Source organism: Mobula birostris, chromosome 2 (assembly GCF_030028105.1).
Source record: "Mobula birostris isolate sMobBir1 chromosome 2, sMobBir1.hap1, whole genome shotgun sequence".
In the NCBI taxonomy this organism is placed as follows: domain Eukaryota; kingdom Metazoa; phylum Chordata; class Chondrichthyes; order Myliobatiformes; family Myliobatidae; genus Mobula; species Mobula birostris.
In genome coordinates, this window is record NC_092371.1 from 96,824,506 (window position 1) to 96,847,415 (window position 22,910).

Genomic DNA, 22,910 nt, shown 5'->3' on the forward strand with positions numbered 1-22,910 from the left:
GGCACAGACAGATTTCTGCATAAAAGGGCAATTAAGCAGTGTGGGGAAAGGGCAGGTAATTAGAGCTGAGTTCGTGCCAGATCAGCCATGATTTTACTGAATGGCAGAGCAGGCTCAGTGGGTTAGATGGCCTACTCCTGCACCTACTTCTTATGTTTCTTCTTAGGAGGGAAGGTGACTCTCAGGTATTAATCATTCATGCAGCTGTTAAGTGGTGTGCAGGCTAGAGTTACAGGGAACAGAAAAGGCATTGATGAATGAATTGTAGAATGATATAGCATTATTCAAAAAGATAATTGATTCCACTGTTAGTCACGAAACCACTTCTTCACTTGGCATTTGTCCAATTCACTTCTTGAATGTTGTTATTGAACCAGCTTTTCTCTCCCATTTAGGGAGTATATTCTAGAACATCATCACTCAGATTTTATTCAGAATGCCTCTCGTACTTTGGCCATTGTTGTGATATTTATGTCCTGTAGTTTCAGAACTGCCAGTGGATAAAATTTCTCTTTATTTCATCCATCAAAGTTTTTCCAGATTTAGAACACATATCTAATTTTACTGAAGCTATTCTGATCTGAAAAGAGCAAATGCAATTCTTGAGCCTTTCAACGTAATCAAACCTCATACCCTTCTGGTAAATACCTCCCCTCTTTAGCCTAAATTGTGATGCCTAGGATTCGGCACAATACTCCAGTATGTTATATGTTTATAGCAATGTTTTTCTACTCTATAGGCCTTTTTTTCAATATTCTTTTGTTGACATGACCCTTAACAGTGTTGATGTGCAGAGGGATCTTATTAGTCAAGTCCATAGCTTCCTGAAAGTGGCCTCTTGTGGGCTGATAGGATGACATGCTTGCCTTTATTAGTTAGGAAATGAATTCAAGAGTCAGAATGGTGGTGGTGGAGGAGGCAAATATGACAGAGATTTCCAAGAGGTGCTTAGAGAGGCACATGAACGTGCAAGAAATGGAAGGATAGGGAAATTTTGTCTGCAGAAACAGTTAGATAAGCATTTGATAGCTAATTTAATTAATTCAGCACATCATTATGGGCTGAAGGGCAGTTCCTGTGCTGTACTGCTCTAATTAATTCTAATGATTTTGACACCCAGAGCTATAGTTTGTAAAATCACAAATGCATCCACAGGATGGATGGAACTATACAGTGGTGCTGGGAAGTTTGTGAACCTTACAGAATTTTCTGTATTTCTGCATAAATATTACCTAAAATGTGATCAGATCTTCATGTATGTCCTAAACTAGATAAAGAAAACCCAATTAAATAAATAACACAAAAATATTATACTTGTTCATTTAATTATTGAGAAAAATGATCAAATATTACATGTATTTGTTGGAAAAAGTATGTGAACCTCTGGGGTAATGCCTTCTACAAAAGCTATTTGAAGTCAGGTGTTCAAGTCAATGAGATGAGATTGGAGATGTGGGTTGTAGAGGTGCCCTGCCCTCTAAAAAAGACACACAAAGTCAGGTTACTGACAGAGTCTGCACTTCTCAAGAAATATCTGTTTATGTGCACCATGTTTTGATCAAAACAGCTTTCAGAGGACCTTAGAAGTAAAATTGTAGAGATGCATGAAGCTAGAGAAGGCTACAAAAGCATTTCTAAAGACCTGAGTGTTCATCAGTCCACAGTGAGAGAAATTGTCTACAAATAGAGGATATTTGGTACTGTTGCTATTCTCCCTAAGAGAAGGCATCCTTCAGAGATCACACCAAGAGCACAACATGCAATGTGAAAGAGGTGAAAAAGAACCAAGAGCAACAGCAAAAGACCTGCAGAAATCTCTAGCACTTGCTAAAGTCTGGGTTCATGTGTCCACTATAAGAAAAATACTTAAAAAGTATGGTGTTCATGGAAGAACACCACAGAAGAAACCACTGCTCTCCAAACAAAAAAACAATTGCCTCATGTCTCAGATTTGTAAAAAAAAACAAACAAACTACCTGGATGTTCCACAATGCTTCTGGGACAAAGTCCTGTGAACAGATGAGAAAAAGCTTGAACTTTTTGGAAGAAATGCACATTGCTATCTTTGGAGGAAAAAAGGCACTGCACACCAACACCAAAACGTCATCCCAACTGTGAAACATGGTGGAAGGGGCATCATGGTTTGGGGCTGCCTCAGTGCCTGGAGAGCTTGCAATGGTTGAGGGAACAATGAATTCAAAATTGTATCAAGACATTTTACAGGAGAATGTCAGGGTAGCAGTCCTAGCTTAATAGAAGTTGGATGATGCAAAAAGACAATGATCTGAAAGAAAAATGTAAATCAACAACAGAATGGTTTAAAAAGAAAAATTGTAGCTTGGAATGGCCAAGTCAAAGACCTGACCTTAATGTTATAGAAATGTTGTAGAAGAACCTGAAGCAAGCAGTTCATGCAAGGAAGCCCACCAACATCCCAGAGCTGAAGCAGCTTTGTTAAGGATTCCTCCAAGCTGATGTGCCTGACTGATAATGTATACTGGAAGTGTTTGGTTGAAGATATTGCTGTACAAGGGGTCACGCCAGTTATTGAAAGCAAAGGTTCACACACTTTTTCCACCAAATGCATGTATTATTGGATAATTTCTCTTTAAAGAAGTGAGCAAGTATAATGATTTTTTTTGTGTTATTTATTTAATTGGGTTCTCTTTATCTAGTTTTAGGACTTGCGTGAAAATTGGATCACATTTTAGGTCGTATTTATGCAGAAATAGAGAAAGATCTACAGGGTTCACAAGCTTTCTGGCAGCACTGTAAATGCTATAATACTAGAAAATTACTAAGTAATGCGTTAGAAGGTTGTCCTACATGTTTCAGATCAATGGCGTGAGCTTTACTGTGGGATTGTGGGATAAACTGACGTTCATTGTAACTTTGTACATATAGCCAATTTCTATCGTGTGTAGGAGAAACTAAGTATCAGGTTATTGTGGTACTACAGTATGAATAGGTAAAGCAGTTGCAGCAACAACTTTATTGGGAATTGTCTTTTTAATTAAAGGTATAATTGTATTGTTCTCTCCCGATTTTTCTGATGTAAGCAGTATCAACTAAACTAATTGTAGTGTATAACAGAATCATCAGCTGTCTAGTCTCTATTTTCTTGAGCCATAGAGCACAGAAACAAGCCCTTCAACCTATGAAGTTCTGTACAATGAACCATCCATTTAGATCAATCCTACATGAATCGCATTTCTCTCCAGGTTCTCATCAACTCCTTCGAAATTTCACCATTCACCTGAGGCTACTTGCAGTGGCCAGTTAAACTGATGGTGTATATGTCTTTGGGATGTAGGAGGAAACCAGATTATCCAAAGGGAATCCAAGTAGTAGTAGTAGGGAGATTGTGCAAATTCCACACAGGCAGCATCTGAGCTCAGGATCAAATCCAGCTCTCTGATGTTGTGCAGCAGCAGCTGTACTATCCGCGCCACTGTGCCCGACACCAACCTGCCAGGTCAGTGGTTGAGCAAGGTAATTGACCACTGCTGCCTTCGCACAGACAGAGGACGCCGTATGATTTTGCATCCTGTCCGGTGCCCCAGGTGAAGCTGTATACAGTATATAGATGTCAGATAAGAACAATACTCATTTGGGATATGATGTCACCTGTAGTAAAATAGCTAGGAAAAGGGTTTCTGTCAAAATATGGAGAATGCTACCATTGGATATGGAAGAAGAGCCAGCAAGGGTGGAGGCAAAGAGATGATGGACAATGGAAATTAAAGTATGGTCCTCTACTTCCTCTACCATTGTTGATAAAGGAATGTACATTGGGATCTTAACTATAAATTATGAAAAATCAAAAGTTTCAAGGGTACATTTAATGTCAGAGAAACGTATACAATATACATCCAGAAATTTATTTTTGCAACCATCCATGAAGACAGAGGAGTGCTCCAAAGGATGAATGACAGTTAAATGTTAGAACCCCAAAGCACCCCCCAGCTCCCCCCTCCCACGCGTAAGCAGCAGCAAAGAAATGATCCCCCTCCCCCACCAGCAAAAAAAGCATTGGCTCCCCCCACCAAGCACTCAAGGGTGCAGCAAAGCATCAATAAAGACACAGAGTTGCAGTACCCCAAAGACCACTTGTTCACCCAGTATTTGACATACCACAGGCTCTCTCTCTCTTCCTAATAAGGGAAAAAGAGATGTCTCCGTTTCAGAGAGAGGGGTGACATAACAAACAGCTTGCTGATTTATGCTGGTAAAAGTCTGTTGCGTCGCTTTTTCCGAGCTCTGTGCCCAAGGAACTCAGGTCTCTGGGCATGCAGCCAGCTTGCTGCTTTCGATCTTCCATCTTCCACAACACAAGAATTTCCTGCAGAGCTCCAACCTTGTCTGCCTGTACCCAGAGCCACGAAATCCCAAAACTTGGAAGGTGAGCTGATCTTCTCGGTCGCGCCCTTGTTATTATCGAATAACAGCCAGTCATGAGACTCCGAGAACTGGTCCCATTCCCACAAAGAACCAAAGTCAACGTGTGACTCCAGGTTAGGGTCTTCAAAAGAACCCTGAAAGGGAAAGATAGAGATATTAAAGATAGAAGTAGAGCTGTTACCGAAGATGCAAGCAAAGGAGTCGCTGTTAGGCGCCGTTGTCTGCTAAGCTCCACCTCCTTTTCTAGTTGTCAAATCTATTTGACATTTTGCATTACAGATCAATCTTTTGTAAGTTTTCCATTTGGCTTGGTTTTAAAATTAATGATAATTTCAAATGTACGATTTAATTGGTGAACTTTAATACTCTCTGCTACTAGTAGGTGTAACCAGAGTAGTATTATTTTCACTTTTAAGACTGACTTGCCTAGTGAGTGCCAATTTCAAGGATGAACTGCACAGTTATATGAAGGCAATCACATTTAACACATTTTTCTTTGAAGGATTTTCTTCCCTGTGGACAACAAGGCATGAATGAATAATTTGTTATTTGCTTCAATAGGCAGCCTGGCATAAGATCAGTGGCTGCCTTTGAACCTATGTCAATGTGCTTAGTTTCAGCAATCTCGTTTTACTCTTTTGGGGAAGTTTAGCAATCTTCTATAGGACTCCTACATCCAATTAAAAACATTAAACCAATACTTTAGTTTCTTAAGTAAAATGAAATCTTGTTTGTCAGTGGGCTTGTGAAATTGTCGCCAAGGATCAGTTTTCCTTCTCCAGGTTTCCAGTTAATTGATGGAATAACAGACCCCTCTAGTGGCCAAGAGGATTACAATGAATCAGTCATGACTGCAAAACAGGAGCTAGATTAGTGGTTCACAATTTGTTTTCATGACGAACTCGAGTAATAATCTGAAACACACTGGAGGACTACTTATGCAAGCCCAGTCGTTTGAAATGCCCCAAGTGATGATTCAGATTTATTTATTACATGTGCTTTGAAATATAGAGTGAAATGTGTTATTTGCATTAGCAGCTAATGGAACTGGAAGTGTGTTGGAGGCAGCCCTGAAGTGTCAGCACCAGCATAGCATGCCCACAATGGTCGGCAGAACGACACAGAACACAACAAGCACCAAGATAATGTTTAATACTGTGTTCAATCAAGAACCTATCAACCTCTGCCTTAAGTACACCCAACAGCCTGACCTCTACAGCTGTCTGTTCTAATAAATTCCATAAATTCACTACCCTCCAGTTAAAGAAATTTTTCTGTATCTCTGTTTTAAATGGATGCCCCTTTATCCTGAGGCTGTGCCTTCTTGTCCTAGACTCCTTCACCATGGGAAACATCTATTCCACATCTACCACGTCTAGGCCTTTCAACATTTGAAAGGTTTCAATCAGATCCCCCCTCATCTTTCTAAACTCCAGCGAGTACAGATCCAGAGCTAACAAACTTTCCTTGTATGATAACCCTTTCATTCTCACCAGTGCCTTATAAAATATCAGCATCACATCCCTGCTCTTGTATTCTAGACCTCTTGAAATGAATGCTAACATTGCATTTGCCTTCCCCACCACCGATTCTGCATGTGAGTTAACCATTAGGGTGTTCTGCACAAGCACTCCCCAGTCTCTTTGCATCTCAGATTTTTGGATTTTCTCTCCATTTAGAAAATAGTTCACACATTTATTTCTAGTACCAAAGTGCATGACCATGCATTTTCCAACATTGTATTTCGTTTGCTACTTTTTTGCCCATTCTCCTAATCTGTCTAAGTTCTTCTTCAGCCTTCCTGTTTCCTCAACACTACCTGCCCCTCCACCAATCTTCGTATCATCTGCAAACTTGGCAACAAAGCCATCTATTCCATCATCTAAATAATTGATGTACTGGTTTCCCCTGCCATCCGAAGGTAGAGCGTTCCTATGAAACGGTTCGTAAGCTGGAATGTCGTAAGGTGAAGAAGCAGTTATCATTTATTTATATGGGTGTAGCTGCGCTGATACGTGATGAGTGAAAACAACACACTGACTCGGGCAGGGTCGGGTTGAACTGTTTATTGTTTGAATCAGCGCGGGCTTAAATACCCGCTCCCAGCAACCTCCACTCTCTGCGGGGCGGAAGCGATGTCGGCCTCCGGGCCGAGGTCTGCCCCGCACTCAGATTCCTCTCGGTTGCCGCTGGCTATGGGTTTGCCGGTGACTGCTGGAGCCAGTTCGCTTGCTACGTGGGCGAGCCGCCACATGACCCCCCCCCCACCCCCAGAACCAGCGATAGGAGGTTCAGAGTCCGCAGCCTGCACACTTTCAGTTCTTTTAAGTGGCCAGCCTCGACGTCGTGGGGATGGTACCGCAACTGGGCGTTCAAGGTCCAGATGCGCCAGTTTGAGACGGTCAGTGGTAAAAGTCTTATCCCGACCGCCGATGTAGAGACTGCAGGTCGCTCCATTATGGCGTACCACCTTGTAGGGTCCCTCGTATGGTCGCTGCAGGGGTGGTCTGTGCGCCCCTCGGCGAACGAAAACATACTTGCTCTGTTGTAGGTCCCTGGGCACGAAAGAGGGTTTGTTCCGTGGTGGGATGTCGGGACTGGAGCAGGTGTTCCAAGCCGCTCCCGGAGTTTAGTTAGGACCCCAGCAGGTGTGTCCACGGGGTGCTGGCACAAACTCACCGGAAACTGTGAGCGGGGCACCGTAAACCAGTTTGGCCGATGATGCAGCCAGGTCCTCCTTGGGTGCCGTGCGGATACCAAGCAGCACCCAGGGGAGTTCGTCCACCCAGTCTGGCCCTCGGAGGCGTGCCATCAGGGCTGACTTCAAGTGCCTGTGGAAGCGTTCCACCAGGCCGTTAGACTGCGGGTGGTAAGCAGTCATTCGGTGGAGCTGGGTTCTGAGGAGTTGTGCCAGCGCAGACCACAAAGCCGATGTGAACTGCGCACCCCTTTCTGAAGTGACGTGGGCTGGGAGTCCGGACCGTGCCACCCAGGTCGTAATCAGGGCTCTGGTGCATGTCTCCGTGGCCGTGTCAGTGAGTGGGACAGCTTCTGGCCACCTCGCGAACCTGTCCACCATGGTGAACAGGTACCTCGCTCCTCTCAAAACCGGCAGTGGGCCGACGATGTCCACGTGGACATGTTCGAACCTCCTATGTGTCGGCTGGAAGGGTTGCAGTGGGGCCCTCACGTGCCTCTGGATTTTGGATGTTTGACAGTGCATGCATGTCCTGGCCCAGTGCCCGACCTCCTTGCTTAGGCTGTGCCACACAAACCTGTCTGCGATCAGCCGGATGGTTGCCCGGATGGAAAGGTGGGCTAAATCGTGCAAGGTGTCAAAAACGTGGTGCCTCCAAGCAGTCGGAACAATGGGCCGAGGTTTTCTGGTGGACACATCGTAAAGGAGTTTCTTACCTTCGGGCCCAATGGGTACATCTTCAAGCCGGAGTCCTGAGACTGTGGTTCGGTACGCCGGCATCTCTCCGTCCAGCCATTGCGCCTCAGCTAACACCGCATAATCCACCCCCGGAGACAAAGAGTACATTGATTGGACGGAGGTTCGTGACAGCGCATCTGCTACCATGTTGTTCTTCCCGGAGATGTGCTTGATCGTGGTGGTAAACTCCGAGATGTACGACAAATGGCGTTGTTGGCGGCCTGACCACGACCCGACACCTTGGCAAACGCAAAAATGAGGGGCTTGTGTCTGTGAAGGCCATGAACTCTCTTCCCTCCAGGAAGTACCTGAAGTGCCAGATGGCAAGGTACAGGACCAGCAGCTCCCTGTCGAAAGTGCTGTACTTAAGTTCGGGGGGTCGTAGGTGCCAGTTGAAAAAAGCGAGTGGCTTCCACTGGCCTTCGATGAGCTGCTCGAGCACGCTACCAACTGCCACGTTGGAGGCATCTACAGTGAGGGCAGTGGGGACGTCGACCCGGGGGGGTGGACTAGGAGCATGACGTTTGCTAGCGCATCCTTGGCTTGTTCGAAAGCCGCCTTCGCCTTCTCTGTCCAGGTGACCTCTTTGACCTTGTCGGACATCAAGCCAAAAAAAGGGCTGCATGATCCGGGCTGCTGAGGGCAGGAAACGGTGGTAAAAGTTAACCATCCCAACAAGCTCCTGCAGGCCTAACAGTGCTGGGCCTGGCGAATTGGCGGATGGCCTCAACTTTCGCCGGCAGAGGAACAGCTCCATGGCGGTCAATCCGGTGTCCCAAGAAGTCGATAGTGGATAGGCCGAACTGGCACTTGGCGGGGTTGATAGCCAGGCTGTAGTCACTTAGGCGGCGGCAGAGCAGATGTAGATGTGCTAGATGTTCCTGGTGGGAGCGGCTGGCGATAAGTATGTCATCCAGGTAGATGAACAGAAAGTCCAGACCTCGCCCTACTGCGTCCATCAAGTGCTGGAAAGTCTGCGCTGCGTTTTTGAGCCCGAACGGCATCCTGAGGAACTCGAGCAGGCCAAAGTGGGTAATGAGGACCATCTTGGGTACATCATCCGGGTGGACTGGGATCTGATGATACCCTCGGACTAGGTCAATCTTCAAAAAGATGCGTGCCCCATGCAGGTTGGCCGTAAAGTCCTGGATGTGTGGTACCGAATAGCGGTTGGACATGGTGGCGTCGTTCAGCCTCCAATAGTCGCCGCACGGTCTCCACCCTCCCGCAGACTTGGACACCATATGGAGTAGGGAGGCCCACGGGCTGTCGGAACGCTGCACAATCCCCATCTCCTCCATCATCTTGAATTCCTCCTTGCGAGGCGGAGCTTGTCGGGCGGTAGCCTGTGGGCCCGGGCGTGAAGGGGAGCTCCCTGTGTAGGGATGTGGTGCATCACGCTGTGCTTGGGGTTTGTTGAGGAAAACTGCGGTGTGATGATAGATGGGAACTCCGATAACACTCTGGCGAACTTGCTGTTGGAATGAGTGACGGAGTCCAGGTGTGGGGCTGGTAACTTGGCCTCACCGAGGGAGAAAGTCTGGAACGTCTTCACATTGACCAATCCTTGTTCCTTCAAATCCACAAGCAGGCAGTGCGCATGGAGGAAGTCCGCCCTAGCAATGGCTGTGACACTGCGGTCAGCGTAAATGTCCATGTAAAGCGGCAGGAACTGCACTGCAAGGGGATGGTTCTTGTGCCGTAGGTGCGGATGGTGCTGCTGTTGGCTGCCGTAAGTTCCGGTCCCGTTCTTCTAGTTCGGGTATCGTGGCTCGAGGGGGGTAGGACACTGATTTCCGCACCTGTGTCCACCAGGAATCTTCACCCGGAGAGCTTGTTCCAAATGTAGAGGAGGCTATGACGGTGACCAGCTATCGTAGCCATCAGTGACAGCTGGCCCTGGCGTTTTCCCTGGAACAAGCATGGCAGTCGGCAGTGGCGGGCCCCGGAACCCCACCTTTGATGATAAAAACACTAAGACTCAGAAGTCCCTTGGTGTGGGTGTTCGGTGCTCCGCTGCTGGGGTGTGGGAGGGCTGGGCTTCGGCCGTGCTGCAGCACTAATTCCGATGGTGGTTCCATCCATTTGTTTGACATGCCAAAGCACGTCTGCGCGGGCAACCACCCCACGCGGGTCTCTGAAGTCTTCATCTGCTTGGAGGAGGCAGATATCTTCCGGCATTTGCTCCAAGAAGATCTGTTCAAACAGCAGGCAAGGCTTATGGCCGTCTGCCAGTGCTAGCATGTCACTTATCAGGGCTGATGTTGCGCGGTCGCCCAGGCCATCCATATGCAGTAACCGCGTGGCCCGTTCATGACAGGAGAGGCCAAATGTGCGGATTAACAGGGCCTTGAGTGCCTCATACCTGTCTGCTGCCAAGGGCTGACGCAGAAAGTCGATAATGCGACTCGCTGACTCCTGGTCAAGCACGCCCACCACATAGTAATACTTGGTGGCGTCTGAGACAATTTGCCTGACTTGGAACTGGGCCTTCGCTTGCTCAAACCAGACCAGGGGTTGGGTGGTCCAGAAGGTTGGCAGTTTAAGGGAAACTGCATTCTGCTGAGCCGAGTCGTTCATGTTGGGTCCAAATGCCGTTGGAATGCCGGGGTCACCAATTAGCCGCGCTGATACGCGACGAGTGAAAACAACACACTGACTCGAGCAGGGTCAGGTTGAACCATTTACTGTTTGAATCGGCGTGCGCTTAAGAACCTGCACCCAGCAACCCCCGCTCTCTGCGGGGCAGAAGCGACTTTGGCCTCCGGGCCAAGGTCTGCCCCGCACTCAGATTCCTCTCGGTTGCCGCTGGCTGTGGGTTTGCTGGCGACTGCTGGAGCCGGTTTGCTTGCTGCGTGGGGGAGCTGCCACATGGGAAAAATTTGTGAGCGTTCACAGACCCAATAAATAACCTACCAAATCATACCAAATAACACATAAAACCTGAAATAACAGTCACATATAGTAAGAGGAATGATATGATAAATACACAGCCTATATAAAAGGAAATACTTTTCTACAATCATTGCCGCACTGTTCTTGGTAGCGAAAATCTTGTGGAAGCGCTCTCGGCAGGAACACTCTCTCCAGTAACCTTTAAGCTATGAAGCTGCCAAACCATACCAAATAACACACAAAAATACACAGCCTATATAAAGTAGAAATAATGTATGTACAGTGTAGTATCACTTACTGCAATTAGGAAGACAACGCTGAACCATCGGCAATCGTCTCTGATCTGGGCCAACATTTACTTGCTGGGCAGCACCTAATTAATTAGCATGTTTATTTTGGCTTTTTTCTTAAAGATGTGCTGGGTGCGTCCCGGCTACCGCTGCATTCTCCGCGGCAATGTATCGGTCCGTGGCCCGGGGGTTGGGGTGGTGGGACACTGGAGTGTCATCTCATCGTCTGTTTTCATCAGGGCAGGCGGGTCATCTTCTATGTCTACCTGCATCGATGTCGAAGGTCGAGGTTCATTGTCTGCTGTGGCTGATGTGGAAGGCTTGAAAAACGACAGTATGCTTGACTAACACACATCAAAGTTGCTGGTGAATGCAGCAGGCCAGGCAGCATCTCTAGGAAGAGGTACAGTCGATGTTTCAGGCTGAGACCCTTCGTCAGGACAAGCTGAAAGAAGAGCTAGTAAGAGATTTGAAAGGGGGAGGGGGAGATCCGAAATGATAGGAGAAGACAGGAGAGGGAGGGATGGAGCCAAGAGCTGGACAGTTGATTGGCAAAAGGGATATGAGAGGATCATTGGTCAGGAGGCCTAGGGAGAAAGAAAAGGGGGAGGGGGGAAGCCCAGAGGATGGGCAAGGGGTATAGTGAGAGGGACAGAGGGAGAAAAAGGAGAGAGAGAAAAAGAATGTGTGTATAGAAATAAATAAATAAATAACGGATGGGGTACGAGGGGGAGGTGGGGCATTAGCTCACACCCTTCAACATCTGGCACACTGCTAGTGCCTTCTACAGTGAATACTGATGCAAAATACTCACTTTGTTCATTTGTCATCTTCTTATCCCCCGTTATTATTTCTCTGGCTACATTTTCTAATGGTCGTAAATCCACTCTCAGCTGTTTTGTTTTTTACATATTTGAAAAAGCTTTTACTATTCACTTTGATAATGTTTGCTGGCTTGCTTTCATATTTCATCTTTCCCCTCCTGATGATTCTTTTAGTTGCTTTCTGTAGGGTTTTAAAAGCTTCCCAATCCTTTGTCTTCCCACTAATTTTTGCTTTGTTGTATGCCCTCTCTTTTGCTTTTACGTTAGCTTTGACTTCCCTCATCGGCCACAGTTGTACTATTTTGCTGTTTCAGTATTTCTTTGTTTTTGGAATACATCTATCCTGCACCTTCCTCATTCCTCCCAGAAATTCACGCCATTGCTGCTCTTCTGTCATCCCTGTGAGCATCTCCTTCCAATTTACTTTGGCCAACTCCTCTCTCGCACCACTTTAATTTCCTTTACTTCACTGAAATACTGCTATGTCAGACTTTACTTTCTCCTTATCAAATTTCAAGTCGAACTCAATCACATTGTGATCACTGTTTCCTAAGGGTTCTTTCACGTTAAGCTCCCTAATCACCTCTGCTTTATTACATAACACCCAATCCAGTATAGCTGATCCCTTAGTACACTCAATGACAAACTGCTCTAAAAAGCCATTTTGTAGATAGACATAGAAACATAGAAAATAGGTGCAGGAGTAGGCCATTCGGCCCTTCGAGCCTGCACCGCCATTTATTATGATCATGGCTGATCATCCAACTCAGAACCCTGCACCAGCCTTCCCTCCATATCCCCTGATCCCCGTAGCCACAAGGGCCATATCTAACTCCCTCTTAAATATAGCCAATGAACTGGCCTCAACTGTTTCCTGTGGCAGAGAATTCCACAGATTCACCACTCTCTGTGTGAAGAAGTTTTTCCTAATCTCAGTCCTAAAAGGCTTCCCCCTTATCCCTTATCCTCAAACTGTGACCCCTCGTTCTGGACTTCCCCAACATCGGGAACAATCTTCCTGCATATAGCCTGTCCAATCCCTTTAGGATTTTATACGTTTCAATCAGATCCCCCCTCAATCTTCTAAATTCCAACGAGTACAAGCCTAGTTCATCCAGTCTTTCTTAATATGAAAGTCCTGCCATCCCAGGAATCAATCTGGTGAACCTTCTTTGTACTCCCTCTATGGCAAGGATGTCTTTCCTCAGATTAGGGGACCAAAACTGCACACAATACTCCAGGTGTGGTCTCACCAAGGCCTTGTACAACTGCAGTAGTACCTTCCTGCTCCTGTACTCGAATCCTCTCGCTATCAATAAACTGACTCTTGAAATCATCACCAACCTGATTTACCCAATCGCCATGCATGTTGAAATCTCCCATGAGATTGCCCTTTTGACATGCCTTTCCTAATTCCCATTGTAATCTATGGTCCACATCCCAGCTACTGTTGGGACACCTGTATATAACTGCCATCACGGTCTTTTTACCCTGGCAGTTTCTTAACTCAACTCAGAACGATTCAACATCTTTCAATCCTATGTCACATCTTTCTACTGATTTGAAGCCATTCTTTACCAGCAGAGCCACTCCACCCCCTCTGCGTACCTTCTTTTCCCTCCAATACAATGTGTAACCTTGGACATGCAGCTCCCAACTACAACCAGACTCGATGGACGAACTGAATGAGTATTTTGCATCACTCTTCACTGTGGAAGACGCTAGCAATATGGTGGAAGTTCCAGAGTGTCAGGGGTTGTGATGTTTGTGAAGTTACCCTTATTAGGGAGAAAGTTCTTGGGCAACTGAAAAGTCTGAATAAGGTGGATAAGTTACCTGGACCAGGCAGAGTCCACCCCAGGGTTCTGAAGGAGGTAGCTGAAGAGATTGTGGAGGCATTAGTAATGATCTTTCCAGATATTGGAGTCGATTGTTATTGGAGTAATGATCTTTCCAGATATTGGAGTCGATTGTTATGGGTGTGGTTTTGGGGTAAATGGAGACGCTTGGTTAAGTAGGCCGTGGTCAGCATGGTTTCCTAAAGGGAAAATCTTATCTGATAAATATGATGGAATTCTTTGAAGGAATAATAAGCAGGATAGACAAATGAGAATGGATTGAAGCTGTGTACTTGGATTTTCAGAAGGCCTTTGACAAGGTGCCAGACATGAGGTTGCTTAACAAGCTAGCCCATGGTATTACAGAAAAGATTCTAGCACAGATCAAGCAGTGCCAGATTAGCAGAAGACATAGAGTGGCAATAAAGGGAACCTTTTCTGGTTGGCTACCGGTGACTTGTGCTGTTGCACAGGGGTCTGTGTTGGGATCGCTCCTATTTGTGTTATATGTCAATGATTTGAATGATGGAATTGACGGCTTTGTTGCACAGTTTGCAGGAGGGGCAGGTCGTTTTGAGGAAATAGGCTACAGAAGGACTTAGACAGATTAGGAGAATGAGGAAAGAAATAGCAGATGGAATATGGTGTTGGGAGGTGTATGGTCATACACTTCTGTTGAAGAAATGTAAGGGTAGACAATTTTCTAAATGGACAGAAAATACAGAAATCTGAGGTGCAAAGAGACTTTGGAGTCCGGAAGGTTAATTTTCAGGTTGAGTCTGTGGTGAGGAAGGTTAATGCAATGTTGGTATTCATTTCAAGAGGACTGGAATATAAAAGCAAGGATGTAATGTTGAGAGGCTTTATAAAACTCTGGAGAAGCCTCACTTGGATTATTGTGAGCAGGTTTGGGCCCCTTATCTTAGAAAGGATGTGCTGAAATTGGAGAGGGTTCGAAGGAGGTTCACGAAAATGATTCCAGGATTGAGTGGCTTGTCATATGAAGAGTTGTTTGATGGGTCTGGGTGTATTCACTACAATTCAGAAGAATGAAGGGTGACCTCATTGAAATCTATCGAATAGTGCAAGACCTTGATAGAGTGGATGGGGAGAGGATGTTTCCTATGATGGGAGTGTCTTAGACCAGAGGATATAACCTCAGAATAGAAGGGCGTCTTTTTAGAATGGAGATGAGGAGGAATTTCTTTAGCCAAGGTGGTGACTTTGTGGAATTTGTTGCCATAGACAGCGGTGGAGGCCATGTCTTTATGTATATTTAAGACAGAGGTTGATAGATTCTTGATTGGTCTGGGCATAAAATGATTTGGGGAAAAGACAGGAGATTGGGTCTGAGAGGAGAAATGGATCAGCCAGGATGAAATGGTGGAGCAGACTCAAAGGGCCAAATGGCCTGAATCTACTCCTATATCTTATGGCCTTATGGTCAAAACAAGCCTCTTTCCTGCCACACACATATGCACATGCACAGACTGCAATTCAAGAACAATTTCCAGACTCCAGGTTCTGGCCATTGATCTTTGATTTCCGGACTACTGATTGACCTTTGGGGTCCAATTTTAGCTATCAACCCACAGACTAGCTGATGATGGAATGCAAAACTCCAGGCTTCCATGCCCTAATGCTTCCTGCTTGCATAGGCATCCGATTGTGGGACCCACCGACTGGGACAGCCCTACAACCACAGGTGTCTTACGACACCTTTCCATGTCACTGGCCTTCAAGCACAGAGTGGATGCCTGGACTGCAGATGTCCTTTGTCACCGGTCCATGTTACTGAACTTGAAATACGGAACAAGACCTGACTTCCAGCTTCCCCACACCTCTGTCCCTGGACCGTAAACTGATCTCTAACTCCTCTTTCTGTTCCTAAAACCATCCCTACGAATAACTAAGTCTGAACCACGATCTTGATGAAGATAATGTTTGCACTTTTCATAGACTCTAGTGATTCCTACAGTTTTCTAGCACCTAGATTGAGAAATCTGACCACTGAATTTGCAGTATTTGTCTTTTCCACCAGTGGGAGTGATTTAAACAAGGTAATACAATTATACAGTGTGGTCATTTAAAACTGAGGTGTGTAGAAATTTCTTCTTACAGAGGAAGCCTCTCCACCAGAAGGTTGCAAAAGCTAGATTGCTGAAGGCGCTCAAAGAGGAGTTTAAAAAAAAGTTTGGAAAGATTGTGGAATCTTTCAAGGTTATGGAAAATTGGGACAGAACTGGAGATAGGCCTGGGGCAGTCAGCCATGAGGTGGCACAGCTGTTGCGACAATTGTTGCACAGTTGGTCAGCCAGTTTCTCTCTTGACCTCTAATCTCTTTTGGTTTGCCACTGTAAATATGTCCCAATGTGTCGACGAGTGGTAGAAACTTGGAAGGATTGATAATAATGCAAGGAGAATAAAGTGGGGTTTGTATAATTGTGTATTCCATGGTCAAGGCAGATTCTTGATAGGCTGAATGGCCTGTTTCTGTGGTGGGTGATATTATTGTTCTCCATCACTTCATGTGGCATGGCAGGGCAGGCTTGATTGACCTGGTGGCCTATGCCTGCTCTTGTTTTCTTGCATCTTCTGACCTTGAACTAGATCTAACTTGGCATAGTTTCAATGATTGATTCAATTCAGTTGAAACTAAATGGCTTTGAGGATGAGGATGAGGAGCAAAGGACCAAATAGAATCCATGTGTATGTTCTTTTTTTAACTGCTTTTTTCTGTCAGAAATTATTTTGATTGCTATCCACTCACTCTGAAAAGTGAGTGTTAGCATTGTTGGTACATCTCCAGTTGAGTGATCTGCTTGAGATTTGCAGGTTGATTTTATGAAGAAGGCTCCACATTCAACTTTACCAGGTTCCTGTACTTGTAGGAAAGATAGTTGAAAATAGCTAAGAAGCGTAGAAACAGAAGAGGACGCTGACTAAAATTTCATGTTTGAATTTTTACTGTTTTGCAGCACACACATGCAGGATCTGCAAGAAGTCACCCAGGACCTACACTATGAGAATTTCCGTTCTGAGCGGCTGAAGCGTGTTGGCAGGTTGGTTACAGTTTTTCTTCTCTCTGCCATTCTTGGTTGTTATTGGGTCCTGTATAAAAATTTTACCAAATGTTTGTTGTTTTTTTTTAAGTCATCTGGTGTGAATTTAAAATTGTTTTTAATATGTTAGCAATTTAAATTCAAGGATCATGGAATCCTTATGGTTTATAGGCTGATTGAGTAGAAATATGCCAAGTCATTGAAATTGTAGCTTTTATCTCACATCTGTGTTGAATTAATTAATCTCAACTAGACAATGGTTCGACATTGGCTTCTGCAGCTTTTGGAATAAGAATTAACAAAACAAAGCTTGTTTCCTCATCTTGATCAAAGTTTTAAGTTCCCGGAATGTGTAAGCTACAAATAAAAATAAAATGACTTCTTGGGTGAGGCAGTGAAAAGCAGCTGCCTCCTGTGGGAACTTCTTGCAACATGTGGCTGTGATTCAAAAAGGAATGGTGAAAACTGTTTTGGGTTTCTGAAGAGGAAAGATTCAGGTGGGGAAAAAAATTAAGGGCATCTTGTATATTATTTTTTATTTCTTAATGAAAAAAGGTATGAATTTATGGAAGAGAAAAAATCTTGCAGATTCCACTTACAGTAGATAAATCGCTAAAGACTAGGGCACCGGTCAAGAGGTGATCAAAAAAGGCTACTGGCATGTTGCTCTGTTTCTCAAGGGAGCTATAATACAAAGAGGAGGCAGTGACAGAAACTGTCAGACTTTGAACTCCCTGTGCATTTACTGAAATCAAAAGGATAAAACAAATTGATAGAATGGAGGCAGATTAATAATATCCTTTTCGAGGTAAGGGTGGGCAGGGATGGGGTGGGGGTCTAGGATGAAAAGGCACAGCCTCAGAATAAAGGGACATCCACTTGGATAAGTTGAGGAGGGCAGTGAATCTGTGCTTCTTTGGTCGGATGGTGGTGAATCTGTGAAGTTTATTATTGTGGATGGGTGTGGAGGCCAAGTCATTGAGTAAATTTAAAATGGAGGTTGATAGGTTTTTGATTAGTCAGGGTGTCAAAAGTTAAGGGAGAAGGCAGGAGAATGGTGTTGAGAGAGATAATAAAACAGCCATGATGAAATGGCGGAGCAGACTCGATTGGCAGAGTTCCTAATTCTGCTCCTTTGTCTTTTAGTCTTATGGTTATTTCTGTTATCCAAGGGCCTTATGCCATTCATTGTCAGGATTCTAAGTCAACAATGTGAATTGCCCAAATGAATTATGATGCACATAATGGCAAGGAAGGTGCGGTTGTGGGAGGGCATTCAAGGCATGGTAAATTTAAGAGGATATTCTGGAAGATTAAATACATTATATAATTAAAGCAATGATTAATAGAGTACTTTTTATCTTAAGTTGTGGAACTCTCTTATTATGGAAGATTTATGATTTTTCAAGGAAGTAATTGAGAGGGTGGATGAGGATAGGGTAGTGGATGTTGTCTCTCTGGACTTTATAAGTCCTTTGGCAAGGTCCCTCATGGCAGGCTAGTTTGGAATGTTAGATTTCACGGGATAGAGGGGTAGATAACTGATTGCACACATTTGCTCAGTGCTTAGAAGCAGTGGGTGATGGTTAAGGATTGTCTTTTGGATTGGTGTTTTGCTTACAAGGGCTGGTGTTGTGACCTTTACTGTTTCTGATTTATATAATTAAATTGGATGTGAATATTCAAGGCTTGGTTAGTGAATTGGAATTAGTTATATTATTGTCACACGTACCAAGGCACAGTGAATAGCTTGTCTTGCATATTGTTTGTATAGTTCAGATTATTACAGCACTGTATTGAGGTAAAACAAGGGAAAACAATACAAATGTAAAACAATAGAGTGTAACAGTTAGAGAGTGCAGGGCAGGTAGACAATTAAGGTGCAAGATCACAACAAGGCATATCGTGACATCAAGAGTCCAGCTCATAATAGTTGGGTATTAATCGATAGTTTTATAAACAGCGGGGCAGAAGGTGTTCTTGAGCCTAGTATTATGTGCTTTCAGGCATTTGTATCTTCTGCCTGATGGAAGGGGGAAGAAGAGAGAATGTCCAGGGTGTGTGGATTCTTCGATTATGTTGGCTGCTTTACTAATGCAGTGAGACATATAGACAGAATCTATAGATGGGAGGCTGGTTTCCACGTTTGCTACTGTTGTTCAGGAGGATTTAAACTAATGTGGCAGGGGGATGGGAACAAGTGCAGAGAGACAGAGGGGTGTAAAATGAAGGTAGAAGCAAAAAGTAGTAAGGTGAAAAGTAAAAGTGGCAGGCAGGCAAATCCAGAGCAAAAATCAAAAGGGGCCACTTTTCAACATAATTGCGTAAGGGCTAAGAGTGTTGTAAAAGCAAGCCTGAAGGCTTTGTGTGTCAATGCAAGGAGCATTCGGAACAAGGTGGATGAATTAAATGTGCAGATAGTTATTAATGAATATGATATAGTTGGGATCACAGAGACATGGCTCCAGGGTGACCAAGGATGGGAGCTCAACATTCAGGGATATCCAATATTCAGGAGGGATAGACATGAAAGAAAAGGAGGTGGGGTGGCGTTGCTGGTTAAAGATGAGATTAAAGCAATAGAAAGGAAGGACATTAGCCGGGAGGATGTGGAATCGATGTGGGTAGAGCTGCATAACACTAAGGGGCAGAAAACGCTGGTGGGAGTTGTGTACAGGCCACCTAACAGTAGTAGTGAGGTTGGGGATGGCATTAAACAGGAAATTAGAAATGTATGCAATAAAGGAACAGCAGTTATAATGGGTGACTTCAATCTACATAAAGATTGGGTGAACCAAATTGGTAAGGGTGCTGAGGAAGAGGATTTCTTGGAATATATGCGGGATGGTTTTTTGAATCAACATGTCGAGGAACCAATTACAGAGCAGGCCATTCTAGACTGGGTATTGAGCAATGAGGAAGGATAGTTAGCAATCTTGTCATGCGAGGCCCCTTGGGTAAGAGTAACCATAATATGGTAGAATTCTTCATTAAGGTGGAGAGTGACATAGTTAATTCAGAAACAAAGGTTCTGAACTTAAAGAAGGTTAACTTCGAAGGTATGAGACGTGAATTAGCTAAGATAGACAGGCAAATGATACTTAAGGGGTTGATGGTGGATATGCAATGGCAAGCATTTAAAGATCGCATGGATGAACTACAACAATTGTTCATCCCAGTTTGGCAAAAGAATAAACCAGGGAAGGTAGTGCACCTGTGGCTGACAGGGGAAATTAGGGATAGTATCAATTCCAAAGAAGAAACATACAAATTAGCCAGAAAAAGTGGCTCACCTGAGGACTGGGAGAAATTCAGAGCCCAGCAGAGGAGGATAAAGGGCTTAATTAGGAAAGGGAAGAAAAATTATGAGAGAAACCTGGCAGGGAACATAAAAACTGACTGTAAAAGCTTTTATAGATATGTGAAAAGGAAAAGATTGGTTAAGACAAATGTAGGTCCCTTACAGTCAGAAACAGGTGAATTGATCATGGGGACCAAGGACGTGGCAGACCAATTGAATAACTACTTTGGTTCTGTCTTCACTAAGGAGGACATAAGTAATCTTCCGGAAATAGTAGGGGACCGAGGGTCCAGTGAGATGGAGGAACTGAGGGAAATACATGTTAGTCGGGAAGTGGTGTTAGGTAAATTGAAGGGATTAAAGGCAGATAAATCCCCAGGGCCAGATGGTCTGCATCCCAGAGTGCTTAAGGAAGTAGCCCAAGAAATAGTGGATGCATTAGTGATGATTTTTCAGAAGTCTTTAGATTGTGGATTAGTTCCTGAGGATTGGAGGGTGGCTAATGTAACCCCGCTTTTTTAAAAAAGGAGGGAGAGAGGAACCGGGGAATTATAGACCGGTAAGCCTGACATCAGTGGTGGGGAAAATGCTAGAGTCAGTTAACAAAGGTGTGATACCAGCACTTTTGGAAAGCGGTGAAATCATCGGACAAGTCAGCATGGATTTGTGAAAGGAAAATCATGTCTGAGAAATCTCATAGAATTTTTTGAGGATGTAACTAGTAGAGTGGATAGGAGAGAACCAGTGGATGTGGTATATTTGGATTTTCAAAAGGCTTTTGACAAGGCCCCACCCAGGAGATTAGTATGCAAACTTAAAGCACACGGTATTGGGGGTATGGTATTGATGTGGATAGAGAATTGGTTGGCAGACAGGAAGCAAAGAGTGGGAATAAACGGGACCTTTTCAGAATGGCAGGCAGTGACTAGTGGGGTACCGCAAGGTTCAGTGCTGGGACCCCAGTTGTTTAAAATATATATTAATGACTTAGACGAGGGAATTAAATGCAGCATCTCCACGTTTGCGGATGACACAAAGCTGGGCGGCAGTGTTAGCTGTGAGGAGGATGCTAAGAGGATGCAGGGTGACTTGAACAACAGGAATTCTGCAGATGCTGGAAATTCAAGCAACACACATCAAAGTTGCTGGTGAACGCAGCAGGCCAGGCAGCATCTGTAGGAAGAGGTGCAGTCGACGTTTCAGGCCGAGACCCTGACGAAGACCCATATGATGAAAGACTGGATCGATTGGGCTTATACTCGCTGGAATTTACACAAGATTGAGGGGGGATCTGATTGAAACGTATAAAATTCTAAAGGGATTGGACAGGCTGGATGCAGGAAGATTGTTCCCGATGTTGGGGAAGTCCAGAATGTGGGGTCACAGTTTGAGGACAAAGGGGAAGCTTTTAGGACTGAGATGAGGAGGAACTTCTTCACACAGAGAGTGGTGAATCTGTGGAATTCTCTGCCACAGGAAACAGTTGAGGCCGGTTCATTGGCTATATTTAAGAGGGAGTTAGATATGGCCCTTGTGGCTAAAGGGATCAGGGAGTATGGAGGGAAGGCTGGTGCAGGGTTCTGAGTTGGATGATCAGCCATGATCATACTGAATGGCGGTGCAGGCTCGAAGGGCCGAATGGCCTACCCCTGCACCTATTTTCTTTGTTTCTATGTGCTGGAGTGGTGTCGTGAGGTCTGTGCCATTTCTTGCTGTCATGTGCAGAGCAGTCGTCATACCAAGCTGTAATGCTTTCTTTGGCGCACTGATAAAAATTGGTCAGAGTCGACAGGGACATGCGAATTTCTTTAGCCTCCTGAAAAAGTAGGGTTGTTGCTCAACTTTTTTGGCTGCTCACAGATGATACTAAAATAGCTGCTGTTGTCAATAGTGTGTAGAACAGGATTTCTTTTTCAAATGGGGTTCCGTGAGAGATGGTTAGGGGTTTTGTGAGAGAAAAATTAAAGAAAATTAAAAATAAACATCAATTCTTGAACTTCACACAACCTGCAGTGCTAAAGCTTGCAGTGACCAAGCAGCCCAATTTTAATAAGGGTAAGGACAATCTCCTAAGTCATTAGTGGTCTTTCAGCCCAGTATGGCAGTGTGCAGTAGAACTGTATTTGTTTGGTTGACTCCATTCTCAGTTTTTGATGCAAGATAGGCTGATAATTGGTGAGTGCTATACTGCAGGGAGGGGAGGATGGTAGGCTGATAATTGGTGAGTGCTGTATTGCACGGAGGGGAGGATGGTAGGCTGATAATTGGTGAGTGCTATACTGCAGGGAGGGGAGGATGGTAGGCTGATAATTGGTGAGTGCTGTATTGCACGGAGGGGAGGATGGTAGGCTGATAATTGGTGAGTGCTGTATTGCACGGAGGGGAGGATGGTAGGCTGATAATTGGTGAGTGCTGTATTGCACGGAGGGGAGGATGGTAGGCTGATAATTGGTGAGTGCTGTATTGCACGGAGGGGAGGATGGTAGGCTGATAATTGGTGAGTGCTGTATTGCATGGAAGGGAGTATGGTAGGCTGATAATTGGTGAGTGCTGTATTGCACGGAGGAGAGGATGGTAGGCTGATAATTGGTGAGTGCTATATTGCAGAGAGGGGAGGATGGCAGTCTGATGAGCAGCATGAAGTACGTTTTCTGGGCATTGAATGCATTCTCCCAACTTGAGCTGTGACGTCAGTGTCTCCCACATGAATTACCTCCCCCAACTTTCCCTCGGCTGACTGACTTTTAGGAGTGAACAAACTTGACCAGTGTAAAAAAAATTTGGAGCTAAATTCGCATTCTACAGGTGGTCAATATGGCGATTTTTGAAGAGGAAGTGTGAGATGGAGGAGGAGAATTCTGAG

The 22,910-nt window shown here is 44.8% G+C and overlaps 1 protein-coding gene across 7 annotated transcripts in view; it reads left to right on the top strand.

Moving 5' to 3' along the window:
* Positions 1-22,910, top strand: part of LOC140188835 (septin-2) — a 200,429-nt gene that overhangs the window by 127,901 nt on the left and 49,618 nt on the right. For all 7 annotated transcript variants that reach the window (XM_072245497.1, XM_072245489.1, XM_072245521.1 and 4 more), the window contains one exon: positions 16,663-16,746. In XM_072245497.1, the coding sequence (XP_072101598.1) occupies positions 16,663-16,746 (84 nt within the window). The remainder of the gene's footprint in view (positions 1-16,662; positions 16,747-22,910) is intronic.